General features: G+C 54.1%; 1 protein-coding gene across 3 annotated transcripts in view; it reads right to left on the bottom strand.

The window, feature by feature from the left end:
* AK8 (adenylate kinase 8) overlaps nt 1-24,223 on the bottom strand; it is a 128,551-nt gene that overhangs the window by 103,439 nt on the left and 889 nt on the right. For 2 of the 3 annotated variants that reach the window (XM_060153983.1, XM_060153984.1), the window contains exons 2-5: nt 21,849-21,933; nt 15,227-15,276; nt 12,895-13,008; nt 3,186-3,254 (exon numbers count right to left, since the gene is read on the bottom strand). In XM_060153983.1, coding sequence (XP_060009966.1) covers nt 3,186-3,254; nt 12,895-13,008; nt 15,227-15,276; nt 21,849-21,933 — 318 coding nt within the window. Of the gene's footprint in view, nt 1-3,066; nt 3,255-12,894; nt 13,009-15,226; nt 15,277-21,848; nt 21,934-24,223 lie in introns of those variants that run through there. The other variant, XM_060153985.1, reaches the window with a different exon arrangement.

Below are 24,223 nucleotides of genomic sequence, written 5' to 3'. Positions count from 1 at the left end.
AGGCATCTTTCCAGATGTGGGCCCCTCAAGCAATTTTTAAGCAAGAGAGTGTATGTATGTGTCTGTGTGTGTGCGCACACGAGTTCTGGTTCTGGGCAAGACAGAGTAAGCCCACTGTAACCTGTCACCCCCACTGAAAGCAGCTACGATGCACGGATAGAATGCAAAGGGCGGCCGTCTGAGGACTCAGAGAGTATAAATACAGTAGTAGGTGAACTGGGGAAGAAGATCAAAGTTCAAGATCCCTGCAAGCCGGCGTCCCGGAGTTGGTCTCTCCAGGCAGCCTGAGACCTGAGATGGGCAACAGGGAGGGACAGAGACGGGGCCAGGAGCCCCTATTTCCGGCTCGAGAAGTAAGAAAGGGGACTCCCGGGCTTCCCTGGTGGCGCAGTGGTTGAGAATCCGCCTGCTAATGCAGGGGACACGGGTTCGAGCTCTGGTCTGGGAGGATCCCACATGCCGCGGAGCAACTAGGCCCGTGAGCCACAACTACTGAGCCTGCACGTCTGAAGCCTGTGCTCCCAACAAGAGAGGCCGCAACAGTGAGAGGCCCGCACACTGCGATGAAGAGTGGCCCCCACTCGCCGCAACTAGAGAAAGCCCTCGCACAGAAACGAAGACCCAACACAGCCAAAAATAAATAAATAAATAAAATTAAAAAAGAAATGGGACTCCCAACACGCAGAGAGAGCAGGGGAAATCTCCCTGTGTTTTTTTTTCTTTTCTGTTTTTCTGCACTCCTGCCTTGAGGCCATCCTGCCTGACAAAGGGGGCCTGCGGGGGCCTGCAACTCTTACAGCGCAGGGGACCCTTCCTCCCCAGTCCCTAGAAAATGTAGCAAAGTCCCATGAATTTTTCGTCTCACTGTCCTTCTGCCACTTGGCCCTGGTCACAAGCATTGTCACAGGAAGCCTGTGACAGAGCCAGGTAGATAAAGGCCCAGCTTTCTGGCCAAAAGATCAAATAGAGGGACACCAGGGAACTGGAGGTCACCAAGAAGACGGCAAAGAGGGGAGCACGGGAAAGCAACCAAATGACGTCGTTTATGGACTCCCGGCTCACCCCCGAGGTGTGCACGCATGGGGCTGACCCCGAACAGCCTTCCAGCCTTCCTGAGAAATGACCTCCAGCACAGCCACTGCCCAGGCCCCCCGGGTGGCACCCACACAGCACAGAGCTGTAGAGAACCACACAGCACTGCAAAGGCTTGCGAACAGAACTGAGGTGGAAACCACAGCCCAGAGAAGGTGGTTAGAACTTGCGACCCGAGCCCAACTGAATCAATTGTCTGCTAAGACGAAAATATCAACATTCGCCGTAGGATTCAAGCAAGACCCAGAGTCTCAGGGCAATATTTTGCATGTTCAGGGTACAAAATTACTTAGCCCAGGGAGAACCAGGAAATTTCAGCTCACGTGGGACAGGACATTAGACACCACTACCAACGTGACTCAAGGGCTGGAACTGTCAGACAAGACAGTGGAGCAGCTATTACTGAAACAACGACAACGACAAAGCTCCCTGTAGACAAAGGCACATAGAAATCCTCGGCAAAGAAACAGAAGACAGAAAGGAGAACCACATGGAATTGGCAGAACTGAAAAATACAATAATCAAAATTAAAAACTCACTGGGCGGGCTCAGGAGTAGCCTGGAGATGAGAGAGAAAAGATTTAAGGAGCCTGAAGCTAGTTCAATACAAATGATCAATCTCATCAACAGAGAGGAAAAAGGATAGAACAAAACAAAACAGAACAAAACAACAGAGCTTCAGCGACCCATGAGAGAACACCGGATGGCCTGACCTTCATGCCAGAGGAGTCTCGGAGGGGAGAAGAAAGAGAACGGTGTGGGAATTTAGTTGAAGAAACAACGGCTGAAAGCTTCCCAGGTTTGGAGAAAAACATAAACGTATAAATTCAAGGAGCCCCGCAGAGAATAAATCCCAAAAAATTCACGCCCAGACGCATCATAGACTTCCGAAAATACAAACAAAGAAAACAAGCTTGAAAGGGGCAAGAGAGAAAGGACACGTTATTTATGAGTTTGAATGACTGGATTTTCACCAGAAACCACAGTGTTAAAAGTGAAACATTCTGCAAAGGGCTGAAAGCAAAAACGGTCAGTCTAGAATTCTGAATCCCGAAGAAACTATCCTTCAGGAATGAAGGCAAAATAAAGACATTCCCAGATGAAGGAAAAGCGAGAGAATTAATTGCCGGCATACCTACCCTAGAAGAAGTGCTAAAAAGTTTTTCAGACGGAAAGGGACACTTGGAACATCAGGAAGGAAGGGGGAACAAGAGCAATAGTAAATACCTGAATAAATATAACAAACTATTCTCCTCTCGAGTTTTTAAAATATGTTTGATGCTTGAGACCGAAAATTATAACATTTGCCCGATGAGATTTTTGATGCATATAGATGAAAACATAAGACAACTACAACATAAAGAGAAGACAGGAAAGAGGCCAATATTGCACATTCTGCCTGAAATGGTAAAATACCGACTCTAAGTAGACTGTGGAAATCTAAGTTTGTATATTGTAATTGTTAGGTCATCCACTAAAAAAAAGAAAAACAAAAACACCTACAAAGAGATAACAGTAAAACACACAAGGGAAAAATTAACATGGAATACTAAAAAATTCCCGAACAACTGATAAATTGGACGAAGACCAAATACACATTTCTTCTTATAAATCACAATATCACAACCCCCGTCCACGCCCCAGGAGGCTGACCTCCACGGACGGCCTCACCCGGACCCCTGCCCTCTGGCTTCACAGGGTCTGGCAGAAGAGAGCGCTGGCGAGAGGTCAGAGGATGGAAGGAGAGTTCGGGGGCCCCCCAATCCTCCCTCTGCCCCTCCAGGTCCGGGGCGTCTCCCTCCCCACTTCTGCAGCTGTCCTTCCATTAAAGGCTCTCCTGTGACCCCGTGGGGTGGGCCAGCTCTTTCCTACAGGAATCCCGATGGGCTCCCCAGATGCCACCTTGTTATTTTTCCTCCATCCAAGGTGAAATCCACGTGTACAGCCTGACCTTCACCGAGTTTAGGTTCTTACCCTTCTCTGCAGGTCATCTCTGCTCTGGGACATAAACACACGGCCCTCAGTCTCCTTCATCTGGTAAAGGAGGCCCCCTCTCCCCGGAGCCCCCGCTGGCTCCACGCAGGGCTTCTCACCCGCCTGACGCAGTCCTCTTCCCTCAGGCGTTCCTGAAGCAGTCTGACGAGCAGCATGTTGGGCAACGTCTACAGGAAAGATGACACAGGATGAGAGTCTGACCTTCCGTGTGGGGCTCAAAGGGACACAAGCTGGCAGGCCAGCGGGCTCGCTAAGAACCAAGGACCCGGCCCTGTGGACGCGAAGCTTCTCCAGGTCCCGGACCAGGGCCCTGTGGCCTCTATGAAGTCCAGGGCCAGCCTGCGGCCCTGCCCTCGTCCAGCCTGGGCTCCTCTTTGATGACCCCCCCAACATGCATGCGCGCCCACCTCCATGCTCTGGCTTCTCCTGAGCCCCCGCCCCAATGCTCTGCCCCACCGCCACCTGGGCGACTCCAGGTTCCCGCTGAGCCTCAGCCCCAAGTGCCACTGCCTCCAGGCAGCCCTCCCTGACCCTTCCCGGGCTGGGTCGGCGGCTGCCATAATCCTCGATGGCAAACTCTGTTACTGCACTAACCAGACGCCCTTCCAGGGGCCTGCTCACATGTCTGTCTCCCCAGAAAGTTTCACAGTTCCTGGAGGAAAGGGACTGAGTCTTACTCGCTTTGTCCCCCAGACAACGGTGTACGAGAGGGAGCCGGTGGTGCACATCTCTTCCCAAACCCACGTTCCGTGACCTCACGGTGGTAGCCTGAAGCAGGCCCTGGTATTCTGTGGCATTCGTACCACGGAAATAGGCAAATGCTACAAAGGAGGGCTTTTTCCCTCAGAGAGCTGGTTGTGAAACATTGACCAGCACACCTCTGCCCCTGTACCAAAACAGCGTCAGGGATGGAGGAAGCCCCTGCTGACTGATGACTTAACGAAATTTCACGTTCCCTAATTCGCTCAGTAAGTACTGAAAATGCTGGTGGTTTCTGCTGAGCGTGTGCTGGGTGCCAGGCTACAGTAGTCAACGTTTACAGCTCTGTGCAGTCTGTACTATTTTCATCCCCTTTATACGGATGGGGAAGCTGGGCGCCAGAGAGGTTAGGTCACCTCCCTGGGCTACACAGCCAGGCAGGAGCAGAGGCAGGACCTGAACCCGGGCCGGCCAGGTTTGGGAAGGACAAACAAGCAGCGGTCGCGGGGGACGCGGAGTGACACCTAGAGTGGCCTTCCTTCTGCTTCCTCTCTTCTCAGCTGTCTCTCTCGGATCAGAAGTGACATCCCATTTTTCACAACCAGGTCTGCTCTTTCTAACAAAACCTCAAACGCCCCAGAGCCCATGCCCCTGGAAAACCCACTCCCAGGTGTCCCCTTGACCTCCGGTCACTAAAAGCGGGTGCTTCTCCCCAAACTCCCCAACACTCGGCCAAGGGAGACTCCTGGGCCAGCCCTGGGCCACACATCCCAAGCTATGTCCGGGCTGACCAGCCTCCAGGAGGGGGCAGGGCCTCTGCCACGTGAGGGTGAGGGCCCTCAGGGCCACGGCCCAGCAGGGGAGCCCAGAGGCACCCAGCTGTGCAGTGAGGGGCAGGGGAAATCTGCCTTACACTCCTTTTGCCAAGCTGGGGACCCTGAAGGGGGAACACGTAGGCCCGGGGGAATGAGCACTTTTCCCTAATTTCCCGAAGTATCCTTAGGGCAAGCGGTGGGCCTGGCAACATGTCAGTGATGCTGGAGAAAAGTCTGGACCTCTCATTTTAGAGCCAGCATCCAGAGTGACCAGATCCTGCCTCGGGAATGCTGCCGTGTCTGCCTGGAGTGATGAAGGAGCACCTAAAGGGACAGAGAGCTGGGATATCATGGAGCCTCTGGGACAGGCTGTGGGAACGCTTGGGGCTGCTGACTTAGAAATGGCGTTTTAATAAGCGTCCATGCACGTGGCAGAACCCGTCCACACCTCACTCTCGTTATGTCCCGGGAGCGAGAGTCAGGGGAATAGACAGCACTCGGCCCCCTCCATGTTTACCTGCGCGCAGTGAAGCGGCTTTGGTCAGTTCGCACACAGAGCGATTCCGAGAGAGGGAGTGGGGAACCAGATGTGCAGAGAAGGGCTGGGAGGTAGGGGGCCAATCCCCACGGGGGCTCGAGTTCTCCTTGATTCTACAGGCAGCACCCTGACCTGTCTTCTCTTTGAGCCGTTGGAATGGGTTCCCCGACAAGAGCAGGCTGGGCCTGGGCATGTGGAGGTGGCAGTGAAGGGTGTCCCGGGAACCAGCCCACAAGGGAGGGCCAGGGGCTAGAGGGGGAGGAGGTGGAAGGCCTGTGAGCTGTGATGCAGAAGGCTCTCTCCGGCTTCAGGAGAAGGATGGCCCGAGTGGGGAAAGAATGTTCCTAGGGAGCACCTTGGGGGACCACTGGATTGGCCGGGGACTCAGACACTCATGATTTGGACCTTGGTCACCTGCTGAGTGACCCTGGACAGTGCCTTCGGTGCTCTGAGCCTCACTTTCCGCGTCTGTAAATGAGACGAAGACCAAGTGCTTCAAAGAGTTGCCATGAGGATTAAATGAGGTAATACACGTGACTCCTGGGACGTGCGGTGGCCCCCAGCAAGGGCTTGGTGCTATGGAAATTGTTACCCTCAGGCCCCCTTAATAAGCCCTGCACCTCCTTCCTCAGCAAGGATCTGGATGAGGAAGCAGCTCTGCCCAGTGGGCCACTGATGCCTGGGCCCAAATCTCTCCCAACTCCCACTCACACCTCTGATAAAAGATGTGGGAAGTCAAAATAAATTCCAAATGCTAAGGCCCATTGCTGGGGGGTGGGGGATTCCTGGAACAGACGTTTTTATGTAGAGCAGAGACCCACCCTCAGCATTAGGGCTCATCCCCCCAACCCCTGCCCAAGGCTGGCTCCATTCATGGTTCAAACTCCCACCTCTTGCCTACATAATGGCTGCTGCAGCTCCAGCCAGCTGGGTGACCTTGGGACTTGCCCTCTTCAGACCTCACACACTACCCCAGTAGAAATGAGTAACAATACTTCAGCGTTTGCTTTTATTTTCTGCCCAGCATCCATACACCCCACCTCCAGTAATATACAGTCCCCCAAAGTTCCTTTGAGGCCACACTGTCTTGTCCTTCAGCCTTTACAGTTTCTGTGGGGTCAAGCCCACCATCAGATCCAGAGGAGGGCCCTGATTGGCCCAAGCTGATCAGCATATCCCACTCCTGGCCACTGTGATTGTTTCAGAGGCTGCCCAAGGCCCCGTCCCAGCGAGTGAGAGTCAGGCCCAGGACATGAGTGCAATCATCAGGGGCAGGAACCTTGCTTTCCACTGGATCTGGAGCTGAGAGGATGTAACAGCTGGAGCTGCAGCAGCCACTTTGCAGGCACGGGGGGGAGTATAAGGGAATAAAACCAGTACAAAAGGGGAGAGAGAAACCAGGTCTCTCAGCCCCAGAATGGCTTTTCCAGGATGTGGAATTGGAAGAGGAAGAGCAGACAGCAAGAGGATAAGGGAAGGGGCGCCTCTGATGGGAACTTGTAATGTCTCCCCTTGAAAGTTATGGGGCCACTATGGCTTCTAGAAGTGGACAGCAAAAGTCAAGAACAAGAGTGAGCGGGGGAGAGAGAATGAATGAATGAGTAGGCCAGAGACAAGAGGGAGGCTAGCCGGCATCTGGTCCCTGGTTTCAGTATCTCCTAAGACACCTCTGTGTCCTTACATCTGCCCTCTGCCAATTTCCTGCTTAAGCCAGTAGTTCTCAACTTGAACGTGCATCCCGGAAGAGCTTGTTAATTCACAGATCACTGGCCTCGCCCCAGGGTTTCTGACTCGGCAGGTCCGGGTTAGGCTGGGAATCTGCATTTCGACTAGGTTTTCGGGTGATGCTGAGGATGCTGGTCGGGGGACCACACCTGGAGCATCACCGACTTAAGCAAATTCCAGCACCCAAGACCCTACCCCACGTGGAAGAAGTTGCTGGAGAGGGAGAGTGTCCTGCTGGTGCCCATATGCCCCAACGATCCCAGGAACCGCCCCACCCCCGAGGCTGCCAAGGGGAACAGGGAGCAGCCCTGCCCCTCCCCTCCACATGTCTTCTATCCTTTCCTGTCCCCTGGTGTCCCCCGCCGACCCCAGGCGCAGCTGGTTTCCATCCTGAGATTCCTCTCCCTTCCCTGCCATCACCCATTCGGGAAGCAGCATTCAAACAGGTTCTGGGACGCGGGAGACGAAGGGGGTGCAAGCTAATCAAAGAACACGGGTTGAGGGCTTCCCTGGTGGCGCAGGGGTTGAGAGTCCGCCTGCCGACGCAGGGGACGCGGGTTCGTGCCCCGGTCCGGGAGGATCCCACATGCCGCGGAGCGGCTGGGCCCGTGAGCCATGGCCGCTGAGCCTGCGCGTCCGGAGCCTGTGCTCCGCAACAGGAGGGGCCCCAGCAGTGAGAGGCCCGCGTACCGCAAAAAAAAAAAAAAAAAAAAAAAAAGAACACGGGTTGAAAGGCGACAGGTCCGGGTGGAGCGCGGCGCCCCCCACGGCGGGGGCAGGCCGGCGACTTTGAGCACGGCCCCTCGCGAGCGCTCTCCCCGCCGCTCACTGCCTCTGTGCTGTCTCGGTGCCAGCTTTGATGTGTCACGTCAGCAGCGGGGGCTTCCCAGGGGCCGCTGCTCCGAGTCCTGCCAAACTGCCTTTGCAAGAATCAGGCTCCCTCCTTCCCGAGCTCTGCTGTGCTCTCCCACCCCAGCCCCCAGAGCCTGGCTTTTGGGGCACAGTCAGGGACAGACAGATGGAGCCCAGTGCAGCCCCTGCTGGTCACCTAGAAGGCCCAGCCCAGGTGCAGGCCCCTGGCCCCCGGCATCCCACTCGGTGGCAACGCGACCGCCAGCCTGCCTCCTTGCCGTAAAGGGCAGAATCAGCTGCGTTGGCCCCGGTTTGGACCTTTCTTCTCCTCCCAGCTCCCAGTGCCCAAGCCCGGGGCAGAACTGCTAGCCTGCGAACTCGGAGGTGCCGCCCCTGCCCCAAAGACGCAGCCCCTGGAGGCTCAAGCCCTGGCTCTGCCCCCTGGGGCACCTCACTGAGCTTCTCCAGCCTGGGCTTCCTCCACAGGATGGCAGCAGCCCACAGGGTCCCATCACCAGGCCCCAGCCTCAGGGCCCCTGACGTCACTGTGTCCCCTTCGGGTAACACTTGCTCAGGAGTTGTGGGCATGTTGTTGATCAACTGTATGAACTTCCATCTGGAGCAAAGCAGAAAGGGGAAGAGTTGAGACTCCTGGTCTGCCAGGAGGGGAGAGGCCTCCCTAGAGGGGCTGCTGGTGGGGGAGGGAAGGCCCGTACTTGGACTTGCGCTCACTTAAGAACTGATCCGAGAATCCTTTAAAGACAACTGTCTTTTCAAAGTTTCTGCTGCTACTCGGGGCTGTCAGAGCAGGTTTACATGGCACGGACTCTCCCGGTTCTGAGAGGCAGGGCCCAGGCAGAGTCTGGAACGGGGACAGGAGGTGAGAGGAGGGAGAGGACAGGAGATGAGGCTTTGAAGGGAGAGCAGAGACTCCCACCACGGGGCACCGACAGGCCCACAGAGGGAGGTGGCCGGGAAGGGAAACCCGGTAGTGGGAAAGGCCAGCGAACTTTAAAGGAGCTACAGAGACTGGTCTTTGGGTTTCTCTGTCTCCATCCTGGGCTGTCCCCATCCTCCCCCCGCCCCAAACCTTCCAAAAAGGACCATTCCGCACCACTGCCTTGGGTGTCGGACAGGGAAGGACAGAGTGTGCGGGCTCCTGCTGGCTCTGTCTGAACACAGCCTCCAAGACAGAGAGCAGCCAGGTGGGAGATGGAATGGCCGGAAGGGAAGGAGACAACCCAGAGGACTTGGAAGCCAGGACTGCGGGGCAATCCCGGAAATCCTCAGAAATACTTGCAGGGGACTACACCTCTCTGTGTAGACAGAGGCAGGATAAGGGCACAAGCGCTATTATTTGGACGTTAAAGAACGGTGACTGACAACTGGGCGCTTGGGTACATCACGTTACACCAGGTTCTTAAGTTTTAAACGGGACTGAAGGTGGGAAGAATCCAGCTTTGGCTCCTTCTGGTCTGAGCAGCCGTTAGAGTGTGGCTCACTTATTCACTCAACAAACACAGGCAGTTCTGCTCTAACGCCAACAAAGAAACCTTGATTTAGCAATAACTGTGCTGTAAAAGTAGTAACTGCCATGAGAAAAGGGGAATGGTGTCTGGGCTGGGCTCCCAGATGACCAGACGAGAACTCCCTAGGGAGCGTGTTTAAATCCAGATGCCTGGTCCCCCACTTCCAGGGATTCAGACTAAAAGAGTCTGGTGGGGCGCAGGTGAGTCTAATGTGCTGCTCAGGTGGAGCACCTCTGGACTATGCAGTTTTAAATTTGCAAATACATATGCTTCCTGCAGGGATTTCAATAATAAAGCTTTCCTTTTCTTTCTTTCTTTTTTTTTTCAGTAAAACTCTAATACACTCTAGAGCAATCAGCTCCATCCAACTCCTGCTGCAAAGAAATGTCCTTTCCCCATGGAACCTGTACGCTCTTCCCCGCCCAGAGCCACGTCTAGGGCTTAGCAGGTGCTCAGAGGACACTCAGTAAATGAATTAGTCAAGCGAGCCACCGACTGACTGCATGAGGGCTTGCTGGCCCTGCATCCTCGGTTGGGTACCTTCGGTCTCCCCCACTGGCTAGAAGTTCCCAGGGGCGAGGAGAAGGAACTCATCTCTGGGTCTCCCACGGCACGGCACGCAGGACGGTGCTTGGCGTACGGGAGGTGATGAGGAAGTGTTTCAGAAACCATTTGGACGTTCCGAAGACGGAAGCGTCTTGGTTAACACCCGCTACATAAGAGAATTCTGTATAGGAGGGCAGAGCCAAGATTAGCAGGAGAAAATTATGTATTTGAAGGTGTTATTGCTGCTTGCAGAAAGAGCTATGAAGGCTCCAGACCAGCAGATGCTCTAAAGACAACACTTAATGAGTGGCCTCGCTGGGCGGGCTGCGTCTGCGGCAAGGCCACGCACCCGCCCCCACTCCTCAGAGCACGTCCCTCCTTGATCAGTCCTGACGCCTCAGCCTTTCATCTTCCCTCCACCCGGCTTCCGAACCAAAGAGCCCCAACAAGACACCCTTGAAAGCACTTCGATGTAGTCTGAAATATGCTGGTAATTAGAGTAATCAAACCCAGGAGGAATTTCCTTAAACGTCCTCCTCGCCGTTGAATTTTCTAACCCTAATAAAAGCATCTTTATCCTAGAAATAAGCCTGCCTCTCCCACCCTGAAAAGCTTATCTTCTGCAGGAAATGAGAGACCCACTTTCCTTCTAAAACTGTATTCCCACCCCAAAGGCTGGTATCCCCCAAACTCTGACCACACGCTCTGACTCCTGAAAGACGGCAGGGCAGTGCAGGGGCGTCACGTGCTTGCCCTGAGAGTCCCGGCCAGGTGATATGGGGTCCAGAAGTGCTCTGGGTTAAGCGGTGTTCGAACCGGTTCACCATTTGGGTAGCGGGGCGGGGGGTGGGCGCTGACCTTGCTGAAGGAGGTTTTCCTTCACTTCCCTCAAACTGTTACTATCGGCAAACTTGAGGTTGGGAGTTTGCCTAAGTGACACCCTCATCTCCAGGAACTGCCCGCACCCTGCCGGGCCCTCCTGGCCATGGCCGCGCTCCATGGCCCTGATGCACCTCCTGTGCACACCCCTCACCAGAGCTGGCCCGGCCCTGGGGCCATCTGACCAGCTAGCCCACACAAATCCCTTTCCTGGAAATTTGGCCTTGCAGCTGCCTCTGTGGGTGGTGTGAACCGAAGACACGGGAACCTGGACGAGGGTGGTGGTCACGAGTGGCCGTGGAAGGCAGAAGACGAAAGGAAAGGAGAACCACAGGGAGAATGGAGACAGAGACAAGCAGCTGCACGGGGCAGAGGAGGCCAGGGTGCTGCCCAGTTTCCGGCCACAGAGCCAGGAGGTGGGTGCTTCCTCCATCCGGGGCCCAGGAGTCACTGCATCCCCCTTCCGATCCCCTTTTCTGCCCTGGGCAGCCCGGGCGATCTCTGCTACTTGCAGCCACGGGCTGGCCGTCTCTGCTACTTGTCCCACCAGCCATCATTCATGGGCAGCCCACGAGGTCAGGAAGCTTCCTTCCGAGTTCTTGGAGGAACAGTGAGCACACGGCCACATGGTCAAGACCCGGCCTGATGACTGAAGATGAACACAAGAGGGGCGGCAACCAGCTCTCGGCTGCGGCCTCTGCAGAGACGGGCAGAGAGCCAGGGTTCTCACCCCGACTGGCGGCCCGAGCCCTGGGCAGCCCCAGGTGGGGCCTGAATCCTGCCCTGGCCCTGGGCACTTACTCAACCTCACCAGGTACCAGCACACCTTGCAGGAAAATCGTGAGGCGAGGAGGGGAGGCCTGCGCACACTTAGCGCTCAGCAGACACCAGGATCCCTACTCTTCTCAGCTGTCTCCCCTCACAAACAAGAGAAAGGCTGCGTGTCAGCACAGGACACCTGAAGCAGCAGCCCTGCTGCTCTGGGCTGAACGCCTGTGCCCCCGCCAGTTCATGTGTTGCAATCCTCAAGGTGACGGTATTGGGCGCCCTAAGAAGAGGCTCCAGAGAGCTCCCTGCCCTCTCGCCACGTGAGGCTACCGTGAGAAGACGGCTGTCGGCCAACGCTGAGCCTGCGGCGCCATGGCCTTGGACTTCCAGCCTCCAGAACTGTGAGGGACATTCTGCTTCCAAGCCACCCAGGCTCTGTGACAGCAGCCTGAACGGACCGAAGCATCTGCTTATGCTCCAAAGGGGATTTTGCAAAGATATTTGGAAATTTCTATTTGCATTTAAGAGAACCAACATGATCAAGCCCTATATTTCCCTTTTAAAAATGTCCTTCGGGCTTCCCTGGTGGCGCAGTGGTTAAGAATCCGCCTGCCAATGCAGGGGACATGGGTTCGAGCCCTGGTCTGGGAAGATCCCACATGCTGCAGAGCAACTAAGCCTGTGAGCCACAACTACTGAGCCTGCACTCTTGAGCCCACGAGCCACAACTACTGAGCCCGCGAGCTGCAACTACTGAAGCCCGCGCACCTAGAGCCCGTGCTCCGCGACAAGAGAAGCCACCGCAATGAGAAGTCCACGCACCACAACAAAGAGTAGCCCCTCCCTGCTTGCCGCAACTAGAGAAAGCCCGCGTGCAGCAACAAAGACCCAACGCGGCCAAAAATAAATTTTTAAAAAAGTCTTTCAAATATAGTGTTGCTGGGATTTTAGAAACAGACCCCTGATCCTCCTGGGATGCCACAGCGTGCCCACCCTGAGGGGCAGAAAGGAGTGTCCCTGAGCTGCAGCACTCAGCGTCTTTCCACTCTGGGGAGAGCTGGACCACTGCCCTTTAAACTCCCCGCCAGCTCAGGCCTGCAGGTCCTGGTGCAGGCCAGCAGGCGCATCACCTGTGGGATGGAGACCCCTGCCCTGCCCCCACCCACTTGATCGGGCTGACCCTAAGAAGAGCAGGGCTGGGCCACTCCATCGGTACAGAACAGCATCCTCACGGCTACTGATCCTTTCCCACCACAAACCCCTCACCTCCGTGCCCACCGGGGCCTGTGTGCCCTACTGAAGAATTCTCTCCTTCCTGCTGTCACATCCTGCCTATATTTCATTTTACCCCAGTATTTTCTCTCACTTAATCCACCAGGAAATGGAAAGAGTGGGGTAGGTGATGGGGGAGCCTTGGGAGCTCTCACCCCGTCCTGTTCCCCAGGACCCATCCTACCTGGAACTTCTGATAATGCGTCCTGGCACTTGCAGCCAGAGAGGAATATTCTTTTGCTATCAAGCTCTCCACGCTGAGGAGATTGCTATTCAGATGTTTGCCAAGCCACATTGCCTGAAGAAAGGAAAGAGGAAAAGAACATTTTTGTGAAAGGAATAATTAAGAGGACACCATTACAATGCCCGGGTCCTTCCATATGCTACTAGAAAAGGCTGTCACAGGGAAGCATAATTATTTCTGGCTGGAAGGAGGCCACCAAGGGAGACAAACCCATAAAACCCCTCCCAGCCGTGGAATTCTGCTTGCCTGCCAGTTCTTCTTCAACCAGCCATTGACTCTAAATGGACCTGGGAAACCTATGCTTTACTGCCCTGGGCCTGCCTCTTCAAGCTCTGTGGACCATGAGTTCTTAACTCAAGAAAGGTTTGGAACAGGAAACACGGGGACAGGCCCTAATAGGGGTCACGACCCATACTCAATGTTCCTTTTTTCTTAAAGAATGGGGGATGGCATATTCTCGCCAAGTGAATATTTAGTTCATCAATGGCCACTATATATACTCTACCAGGGAAGAACACATTTGAAGGTATAATCGTGCAACAAAATGTTCTTAACACCAAGATTATACTGATGACCATTTCAGCAGCGGGATGATTCAAAAGGCCCTGGAGGGGGAATTCCCTGGCGGTCCAGTGGTTACGACTCGGCACTTTCACTGCCGGGGCCGGGGTTCAATCCCTGGTCGGGGGACTAAGCTCCCGCAAGCCGCACGGCATGGCCAAAAAGAAAAAGAAGGCCCTAGAGGTCCCCCAGGGCAGGTATGAACCCTCATCTTTCTGTTCCTCGTGCTGGGAAATGTCAGCGACAAGATCAGGAAAGAGCCCATTAGGCTTTCACTAGGTATCATCTTATCGTAAAATGAGATTTGTGTGTCCCTACACAGCAGACAGGGGTGGGAACAGTGAATTTGCCCAAAGGCTTGTAGCTGAAACACCAGTTAGCGCCAGCGACTGCCAGGTCCCCAGGTCCAGGAGCCCCTGGTTTCTAACAGTGAAATGGTGATCGGGAGGGTGGACTGCGGACAGGAGTGAAAGCTGACAGCCTGACCCTGAGGAACGAGGCAGAAAAACTACAGAGAGATAGACGGATGGATGGATGAACGGATGGACAGACAGATAGGTGACAGACAAACAGAAGAGCTGGCTATCCTAACTCCAAAAGCAGGGCAGATGCACGTGGTTTTATGTAAGGACCAGACATCTTGATTCCTTTTCAGAATAAAGCCAGGCGCCAGCTAGTCGGGGGAAACCACCTGCCGCATCATCTGGGCCCAGGAGGAGAGCTGACAGCGATGATACAGTGATCAAGGAAGAGTTCGTTAATGTTTATTTTTTTAAGTAAAGTATATAGTTGATTTACAATGTTGTGTTAGGTTCTGGTGTATAGCAGAGTGACTCAAAGATATATATATATACTTTTTCAGATTCTTTTCCATCATAGGTTGTTACAGGATATTGAATACAGTTCCCTGTGCTCTACGGTAGGACCTTCTTGTTTATCATTAACTTATGTTACCTGATGCTCACTAACCAGGCTTTTGCTAACACAGAGTTCCATCTCGGATGATCATAACTGAAGACGCTTTGGCACTTAAAAAAGGAGCCGAAAGATTAAAACCATACATGGAACGAAGCTTCAGCTTCACGACAGGGGTTGCCTCCAAGGAGGGAGAGACAAAAAGGAGTGAGGGAAGTGGGGTGAGGTATTTGCCGTATCTTTAAAGTTCTACTATCTTTGAAATGGAGAGAAAGTCGTCAAAGCAAATATGACAAAATGATAAGTACCTGTAAAATCCAGGAGTGGGATACGTGAGTATCTCTGGTGTAGTTTCTCTGTTTTTCTGACTGGTTAAAACATTTCATAATCAAAATTTGACGAGTGAATCTGAAGATTCCACACCAAAAGCCTTTGCAATGTGTGTGCCATTTGACTCAGCACTTCCCCTTCTAGAAATGTATCCTAAGGATGGAACCAAGGGTTTGCCAGGATGGTGGCCATGTAGCCATGAGAAAACCCTGGAAGGAATATCCCACACATTCAAAGAATGCTTATCTCTGGATGGTTGGGGAACTCTACTTTTGTTTTTTGTATTTTCTAGGTTTTCTACTACAAACACATACTGCCTCTTGTCATGAGAAGATAAGAAGTAGGAGAGAGAAAAGATGAAGAAAAGCTCAGTTATGTTGAAAATTCGCAGACGTGCAGTCTCATTCCGTCTCTGCAGGACAAATGAGATACTCCCGTATTACCACACTTAATATGATATACTTACTATAGTTGTTTTCCCCGAGGCGGGTGGACCTAATATTACAATCTTCGGCACTGTGGAATAAAGAGATTTGAGTGTCACCATTCAATATGACAAAGCAACCTCCCGCGTCTGCAGAGCTCTGGGTGTATGTATTTCTTTCCTCCCCAGATTTCATTTTCTGGGAGTGACGCGGTCGTTTGTAACCCAGTGGCTCCGAGATGCTCCCACCACAGAACATACTCTCTGTGTTTAGAGAGGTAAGTGATCACTGAGATGGTTTATTTTTCTGTCTCCAAGGGGATGTGGACAGGGTAACTTGTTTGCCAAACTAATAAATATCAGGAAAAACTGGGATTTCAAACACCATAAAGCATTTTAAACAGGGACTTTGTCTCAGGGACATGCTCTCAAATAAAGCTGTATTTTATGTAAATCGACCTTCAAAGGTGGTTTTTTTTTTTTTAGTATCTATGCCTTTTTATTTAGCAAATTGTATTCCCCATCATTTTACAGAGGGAAATAATGGGGAAAAGCCTGGAGTGTATGGGCCAGATTTATAAAACCCCAGATAGAAAAGGCTTTGTTTTCAAATATGGGCATTTCTATGAGGATGGAAACCACTGGCTTCGGTGTGATACTCCTGGATCTGGAAGGCTCCCAACCCTGCAGAATTCCCGAAGACACTACCAGACTAGCGAGTAGGTACTGGCCATTGGAAAAGAAAAAAAAACAAACAAAACCCAGCATCTTAAGAAAAGTGCTGGAAGGCGTGTGCTTGGGTCAAAACGAAGGAAACGTAATGTGGTGTCTGGACAGGTGAACCCACGCTGGTTCCTCCCTGGGTGCCACCTTGATGATGTCATCCCTCCCCCAGCTGTGGGAAGCGAGGGGTGCAGCACCCAGGTTGGGGAACCAGGCCTCTGCCTCTGCCTGTCAGCCTGGCCCCAGCCCACGGGGAAGGATGAACAGGAGTGCACAGCAACTCACGGGTCCCGTTCCTGCCAGGCCTCCGAGAGGGAGCCTCATCCAGGTGGAGGACCTCCTGGTTTGGGAGTGGACACAGAGAAGGAACTAGAGGGTCTGCCCCCGAGTTCACGATCATCAGCAGACCTACACCTGGCCAGGCTGCTTGGGTCTAAACAGACTTGTGCCCCAGTTCACAGCACCTTCTCATTTTCAGGGGAAACGCAGAGGGCAAGTTCAGGGTAATCCACTGATTCACTCCACAAACACCCATCGAGCGCCTCATCCAAGCTCGCACTGGGCTGGATGCCGCCGAGGAAAGCAAGGTGGCCTGAGGCCCGCACCGGGTCCGCGAGGTGATCGCGTTAGGCCAGACCTGAGAGGCAGGGCCGGCCTCTGCCCCGTCTCCGCGAGGGAACTGCCTCTCCTCGAGCCCACGAAGGATGCCAGACACACGTCACAGCTTTCTGCTGCTGCCTGATGTCTATGTGCCCCCAGCTGGCGGCCTCAGAGCAAACGCTGTCGCTGTCCATGTTTCTAACTCTGGTCCACTGGCCCCACTGCTGTGAAATGTAAGCAACTTGCTTCTCGGAAGCCCAAAGCCTTTCCTGGGGCTGGCGATGTGAATCAGGGCTGTGGGACAGGAAGGCCCTGGTTGGGCAGCACCTGGCCTGCTGCCAGGAGGCGCGGCCAGGCTCCAGCTCAGCAAACCCTGCACATACCCTTTCTCTCCAGGTCACGCTCGGCAAGGGAGCCTCCGGGCCTCCTCAGCAGGGCGGACTCAGCTGCCAGTGTCCTTCTGGCCAAGGGGCTCTGTGTTCCTTTAAGTCCCCTTGGACCCTTGTTGAGGGGCCTGACCCTCACCAGGAGGCTGGGATGTGTCCTGGCATCCTAACAGCCTCGCCTAGCTGGGGACCCTGAAGGTCGCCCAGGAGCCCTGAGCAATCCTCTCCCTTGACCTTGGACTTCCTCGCTCTTCTGATGATGTTCTTCCCATGTCCCTACCTTGTCACCCGTCACCTCCCCATCAGGAATGTCCTCCTCACCCCAACCCCCCCAGCCCCACTGGCTTCCTCTTCTGAGATCCTCACCCCACTCCTGATTAAGGGGCTGCTGCAGCCTTGGTGAGTTCTGAGCCCTGCTGAGCAGCTGACGGGTCCCCAGGGGGCAGCAACCAACTCTCCTCCTCCTTTCCTGCAGCCGGCGTTGCGAGGAGCCACACACGCAGCAGGACCTTGGTGGCCTCCTCCTCGGCTGCCGCCCTCTCTGTGGCCACTGAGTGTTTGGTTACCTTTGTCTCCACCATCACTACCTCCTCACAAAGGCGTCTTCTGCCAGCTGGCATCCTTGGTTGCAAGCTGCAGGAAGTAGATGAGGCTGAGTCGGGTAGAGAGGGGTTTATTCAAAGGCCAGCGTGGCTCAGAGAATCCTGCCCAGGCGGGAGACAGGCCCGGGGCCACCCACCAGGAACAACGCCCCACGTGAGGCCACCAAGGGGTGTGGGCGGAGCAGCACACACTGCTGCACACACTGGGCCCCTGACACTGCAGCCTGCGTCCAGAACGCCGCTCACGCACGGCCACGGCCACCGGGAGCCGGACTCTGCAGGGCCGCCAGGGACAGCACCTCCCAGACCGTGTCCACAGTTGGGGCTCCACTGAGTGGAGCAGCTCAGGGCACAGGCCCAGGGCAGGCAAGGCACTTTCGGCTGCGGGGGTGGGAGCCAGGGCGGGGCTTCACAGCCCATTCTCTGCTCTGGCCTTGTAACCTGGGGCAAGGCCTGCCGGGGCCCTGCAACCTGAGGGGAGAAGCCACAGCAAGTGGAAAACACTGCTTATGGGATGAGCCTGGAAACCAGGTGGCTTGGGGAACACTTGGTCAGGGGAGATCGGAGCTGGGATGCCACGGAAGGCTGGCGGGGAGGGGCAGGATCAGGGCAGCAGGGAGGGAGGTCGAGGGCGGAGGGGACTGGTGCGCTGACGCAAAGAGCTCGCTCGGACCACGGGGAGAACGCCTGCTTGCCGAAGCCAGAGAAAGACAGGGCGGTGGGGCGGTGGGGGGAGGATGGGGGTCTGGCTCAGGTGCCCGACGCCCTGCTGCCTCTGCAGGGCTCTAACCCCAGGCCTCCACTGAAGCTCCCTAGAACTTGGGCCAGACGCAACAAGGCCCAGGGCCTGAGAGACCGGGCAGAAGGGGCTGGCTGCACCTTGACAAGAGCATTTTGGGAACGAGCTGACTCCCAGGTTGCACGTTCATTTTGACCAAAGTTATGAGGCTCCATGGCTGCTGGGGAAGCCCTCCCCTTCCTGGCTCTGTAAGCGGCACCCAAATTGTACACATCTATGAAAATACTTTAAAAGGGGAACATCCACGGCCTTTCTCCCCACCTAATTTCTTGCACACATTTATGTGATTAATTTCAGTTTCTTAAAATCTAACACCTTGAAACTCCAGGCCTGCTCATGAGTAATTATTTATAAACAGTGTCATAAAAGGCTGCTTGACTGCCAAGAGTAATCAACTTCTTCAACCCACTTCAAAGGAAATCAAAAACCCTTTCCATCCACAGAGCCTTTTGAGGTTTAACTAGGAGCATGATTTAAAATTCACAAGAAAACCCTTAGGTATTGGAGCTCTAATACACAGCTTTCTTGGACAAACGTTTGATAAAAAACGAAACATACCATTATACACACCATCGCCTTCTTTCATATTGCCCAGGGCTACTGTAAATGCTCACTTTGTACTAAATCTGGTTTTCTCGCAGCGAAGGGGCTGCCAGCCCCTGTGCCGGCAGCTCCCCTCATTCCCTCACATGCACGCTCACCGCCAAGAGTCCAGAGCCTTCTGTCCCTCTACACTAGCCATTGGCCATGACACCGTGCGTCACAGCGAACCCCTACGCACCCGATGCCCACATCCAGGAGGCAGAGGGTTGAGCGCCCGGCTGCAGTTAACACGGGCCACTGCGTGGCCGGGAGAAGGCAGGACCGACCGACCCACTAGCCCGGGGCTGCAGAAGTGCTCGCTGGACATCAGGGGACCTTTCCAGGCCTCCTGTGCTCTTCTAGAACCAAGAGGGTTGGGTGAAACTCTTTTCACCTTCGCCCTCTCCTAGAGAAATTCCGGAAGCATGGTCTTCTCCCCTCCTCCTCCGGCCCCCCTCTTTCTCCCATATTTTTCTTCACTTGCAGGTGGAGGCCTGGGCACGGGAGGGGAACTCAGAGATGCCCCTCTCTTCATTTAAGTGGTTGGGACTTGAGCCAAGGGGCAAAGATGTCCCAGCGCCCCTCAGAGCTGCCAGCCCCAGGCCTGGGAGGGGAATGGAGGGCTCTGGGAACAAATCAACCCCTCAAAACAGTGGTTACTGGGATCCAGTGACTCGACTCCCTGAGAGAGCACCTGGACCAAAAGCCTGGACTCCAGCCATGGGGGAGGACAGCCAGGAGGCCGGCCTCCAGCTCCAGCAGAACGGGGAGGGTCTGAACTCTCCACCCCTACTGGAGAGCAACAGAGCAGGTGTGACGTGGAGAAAGGAGGCAGGGCTCTGTGGAGGGCAGCCTTGGAAAGGAGGCCCCGGCACGAATGGAAAGGGGTGCTGAGGAGGGTGGAGGGAGGTGGGAAAGGGCAGAGGAGCAGGTTCTTACAGGTGGCTGCAAGGCCAGCGCCCGAGAGGACGGCCCCACACTGCATCAGATTACATGTGAACTTAAGAATTCTGGTCAAGTGGATAGTTTGACACTGAAAATCATTTCTGCACACAGAGGAGCAAGATTAAAGCATAAAGATGGACTGTGCCTCAAATTTCAGGCTCTTGAATTTCTAGCAGGGAGACTAACGAAGGCTTCAGGTCTGTGGTAGAACACACAGCGTGGCACACACGCCCCTAAACAGAATTTTTCAAACCATAAGTAGCAAGGGCCACCACAACCCAACTCAGGGTTCAAATGGTTGTATTATTATCAAGTGTGGTTTTCATTTAGAAAATCCTCATTAAGCTTTTTCACAAGTGGACACTTGCGTCGCACCACCTGAAGCCCGGCGGCAGTATCAGGGCCTTGTCATCCCTTCCCACCGTGTCACTGACCAGTCGCCATGGATGAGGCCGGAGCTTTGCCACCTCCATCTCTGTTACCAGACGTGCCCATTTTACAGAGGAGGAAACTGAGGCTGAGAGAGAGCAATGATCTTTCGCCATTTCATCGCACTTAACTAGGAGATGTGAGCACAGGTGTGCTGGAGGCTCCCTGGTGGGGGGGATGGTGGGAAGGGACACCTCCCCGAACTGCGCTTCCCTGCACTTCCCTGCTTTTGCTTCGCTCTTCACTTTGAGTTTACTTCACTGTTACTTTACCTTTATCTGGCCTTCAACTTTTACTTCTTTTGACTTTGCTTTGCTGTATTGATTGGGCGGGGGCAATACAAGAGGGGAACACGGGCAGAAGTGCTCCCAGAAGCCCTCAAGTAACAGAACTTAGCAACACCGGGCCCCGCGAACAGCCGGGGGGCAGGGGGCTGCAGAAACGTCTTCCTCCGGCCAATGGACGCCACTTGGTGAGGCCAGGGCAGCAAGCTGGGGTCCGGAGCAGGGACCACCAGGAAGCAAGGGGGCTTCTCACCCCACAGAGCACATGAGCCTCCCTCCCGCCCCGACCAGAGCACCAGGGAACAGAGGCCCCTTAGAAGACTCTCCACGGGGCAGACTGCGGCCCCCACCTCCGTCACCCCCCAGCTCGGTCTCCACCTGGGGCACACGCGCTCACACTCAGCGTCCGTTCTTGAATACGCCTCCCTGAAGGCTCAGAAAATGGCACTCCTGGGGCTCTCGCAGCACACTGAACCGCCCTGCTTAGGCCTCTGAAACGGCCCCTCACTCCGATGCCCTGACCCTGCCCAGGCCACGGGGAAGAGGCCAGGTGTCCCTGGCAACCTGCAGGCTTGGAGTCTCCTCTCTCCCCGTTTCTTTTTTAAACTACTTAGCATCCCCTCTCATCTTAGGCCTCTGAACCCCATCACGGGGCACCTCAGGCCTCCATCCCTCTCGACTGCACCAAGCCCTCACTTCACTGGTGCGCTGGTAGCTCCTTCAAAGCGGCTAACGCTCCAGTGAAAGAAACATCACAGCTCCGAGACACTGGCCTCCCTGACAGCTCACACAGGACGGCAACGAGCCTCCACGTGGGCCGAAGCGCCTCCTCTCCCACCTCCCTGTCAGGGGCTCCGGCCTTGGGTCTGGTCGGCCTGCGCTCGCTTGGGCCAGGTTTAGGGAGCTCTGGAACTCATTAACGGGCGCCGACAACAAGACCATCAGGAAAACCCGAGTGTTGCCTGTCTGGGTAGACCAGAAACCACATTTACACCTGACAAGTGGAGTGATCACAGAGCTTAAACCCAACAGGCGACATCAGCTGGGGCGTGCCAAGGCATTAATAATTAATTCTGTGGGCCATTCTGAGGTTTTCATTTTAATCACTTGGCAGGAGAATTTGTATGAGTTGTGCTCCAAAAGAAATTAAGGCATTTTTCAATTAACCACCTCCCCAAGCTGGCAAAACCTTTCCCCACCCTGTTCTGACCTCCCTTTAGACATGGGGAGGACAGAGTGGTTCCCAGAGGTTCCCAGGAGGGGGAGGGGAGGGAGACAGCGGGGGAGGGGGAGGAGGCCCACTCCAGTGCTCACCGTAATCATTGTCTCGTTGCAAATGCTCAATCATGAATGTGATGGGGTCCTTGGGCTGCTGGATCAGGAGCTGCTCCAGCATGTTCTGTGGGCACAGGGCAGACACCCAGGTGGTTAGCACCTGCATGAGCACCCAAGGCCCCAGGCTCAGGTGGCCCAGCACCCTGGTATCGCAACACCAGTTGCGATACCAGTTACGGGGCCTGATCTCCCCCCTGCCCCCCACCCTAGCTGGCATCTGTTTGGGTCCCTGTGGGCAGAGGCGTGAGGGAGGGGCCGTGTGGGCTTTGCTGGGGAGGCACCCGGACGGAGGCGGAGCTGGAGGCTTGGAGCGCCTGACTCAGAGCAGGCAGTCTCGGGGCCCTCGCCCCTCACTTCCTTGGTGACTCCCAGACCAGCCTCCTCTCGGTTTCTCTCCCGCGCTGCACCCGTTCACCCCTCAGAGCCCTAAGCAAATGCTGTTCCTTCAGCTTGGAACACTTTTCCTCAGGCCTCAATGGAAACATACCTGCCCGATGATACTCACTAGGTCAATCCTGTCCTATGTCCCTGCAGCCCCCGTGCATCCCCTTTATCGCCTCCCCCTTGTCCCAGTGCCCGGCACAATCCCAGTAGGTGCCCCATGCGGACGCCTGCTGGGGGACGTGGCCATCGCTGCTACCTGTGTCCCTCCAGAGTGGAACAGATCTCTAAAAGAGTCCTGGGATTGTCTGGTTATTTAACTCTAAGGGAAAGCAGCTTCCACGGTTCCAGAACAACAGGCTCAGAAATTAACCAGGTGGCTGACAGCAGCCGGGCTGGTGCACTGAGGAGCAGCCTTATGCCCTAGGGACAAGCAGGGAGGGGCTGTGGCCCTTTGTGGACAGAGGGAGAGCAGGGCAGTAAAAAACAGCATGAACCATGAGAAGTCCTAGCCCCACTCCGCTTCTCACCGTCAACACCCTTCCCTTCTCCGGGCCTCAGGTTCCCTGCCCATTAAAAGGCACAGTTGGACGAGATCCCTAGTCATGTATCACTGGTGAGATGGTGTGAGTTGATTTTAGATGCTTCTCAGATGAATATTTTAAATTTCACTCGTACACAGTTGCATATCTAATGTGTATTAGAAAAATCAGTATGTTGGGCTTCCCTGGTGGCGCAGTGGTTGGGAGTCTGCCTGCCAATGCAGGGGACACGGGTTCGGGCCCTGGTCTGGGAGGATCCCAGATGCCGCGGAGCAGCTAAGCCCGTGAGCCACAACTACTGAGCTTGTGCTTCTTAACGGGAGAGGCCGTGACAGTGAGAGGCCCGCGCACCGCGATGAAGAGTAGCCCCCGCTAGCCGCAACTGGAGAAAGCCCTCGCACAGAAACGAAGACCCAACACAGCCAAAAATAAATAAATAATAAAATAAATAAATAATCTGGTTTATACTTAAAAAAAAATTCAACTTGATGGCAATACACTCTGAAGAGTAACTTTAAAAAAAAAATCAGTATGTCAAACCTATGATTTCAAGAACATTGCTTAGGATGAGGTGAAATAAGTTAATATTTTTAAAGTGGGTTGATTTAAAGAAATGATTAAGTTAAAATGGAAATCTGGTTTTGGTTATATGAATCTATACCTGTGATAATATTTCATAGACTCATACCCAAAAAATGAGTGCTGGTAAAAATGGATGAAATCCAAATAAGGTCTGTACTCTAGTTAATAGTATTGTACCAATGTCAATTTCCTGATTTTGACAATGTACTACAGCTACCTTAGATGTTACTACTAGGGGAAGCAGGATCAAGGGTACACGAGAACTCTGTACGATTTTTGTAACTTCCTGTGGGTCTAAAATTATTTTAAAATAAAAACATTGGGAATTCCCTGGCAGTCCGGTGGTTAGGACTCAGTGCTTTCACTGCTGTTGCCCAGGTTCAATCCCTGGTCAGGGAACTAAGATCCCACAGCCTCGCTGCACAGCAAAAAAAAAAAAAAAAAAAAAAAAAAAAAAAAAGCCAGAAAATGGAAATGGTAAAAACCATGGAGGGAGCACACAAATGACTAAGGGCTGGAACTACTGGACCAAAAGCTTCCTCAGGCTGCTCCTTCCAACAATTGCTATGAGATACACCAGATTCTCTAGAGCGCAGCACAGTGCTCCCAGGAGTTGCCCCATCCTGCCCACCACCCGGTGACTTAGGACTCAGCTAGCCATCTTCTTTAGTTAATTGGCCACTCAGTTTTAGAAATCTCTCGTGTGCCCTCTATCAGTTAACACTTTCCAAAGGAAGCCTGTGTTTGCTGGAGAGATGGAGACTCAGGTTTCTTAGTCTGAGTTCTTCTCTCAGAGCTGTCAGAGGCTCAAATGGCCACTGGCATCACTAAGGAGGTGCCTCTGGGGAC

The sequence above is a fragment of the Lagenorhynchus albirostris genome, chromosome 7, assembly GCF_949774975.1.
Source record: "Lagenorhynchus albirostris chromosome 7, mLagAlb1.1, whole genome shotgun sequence".
NCBI lineage: Eukaryota > Metazoa > Chordata > Mammalia > Artiodactyla > Delphinidae > Lagenorhynchus > Lagenorhynchus albirostris.
The sequence above is the reverse complement of the archived record's forward strand: the minus strand, read 5'-3'. Positions and strand labels throughout refer to the sequence as shown.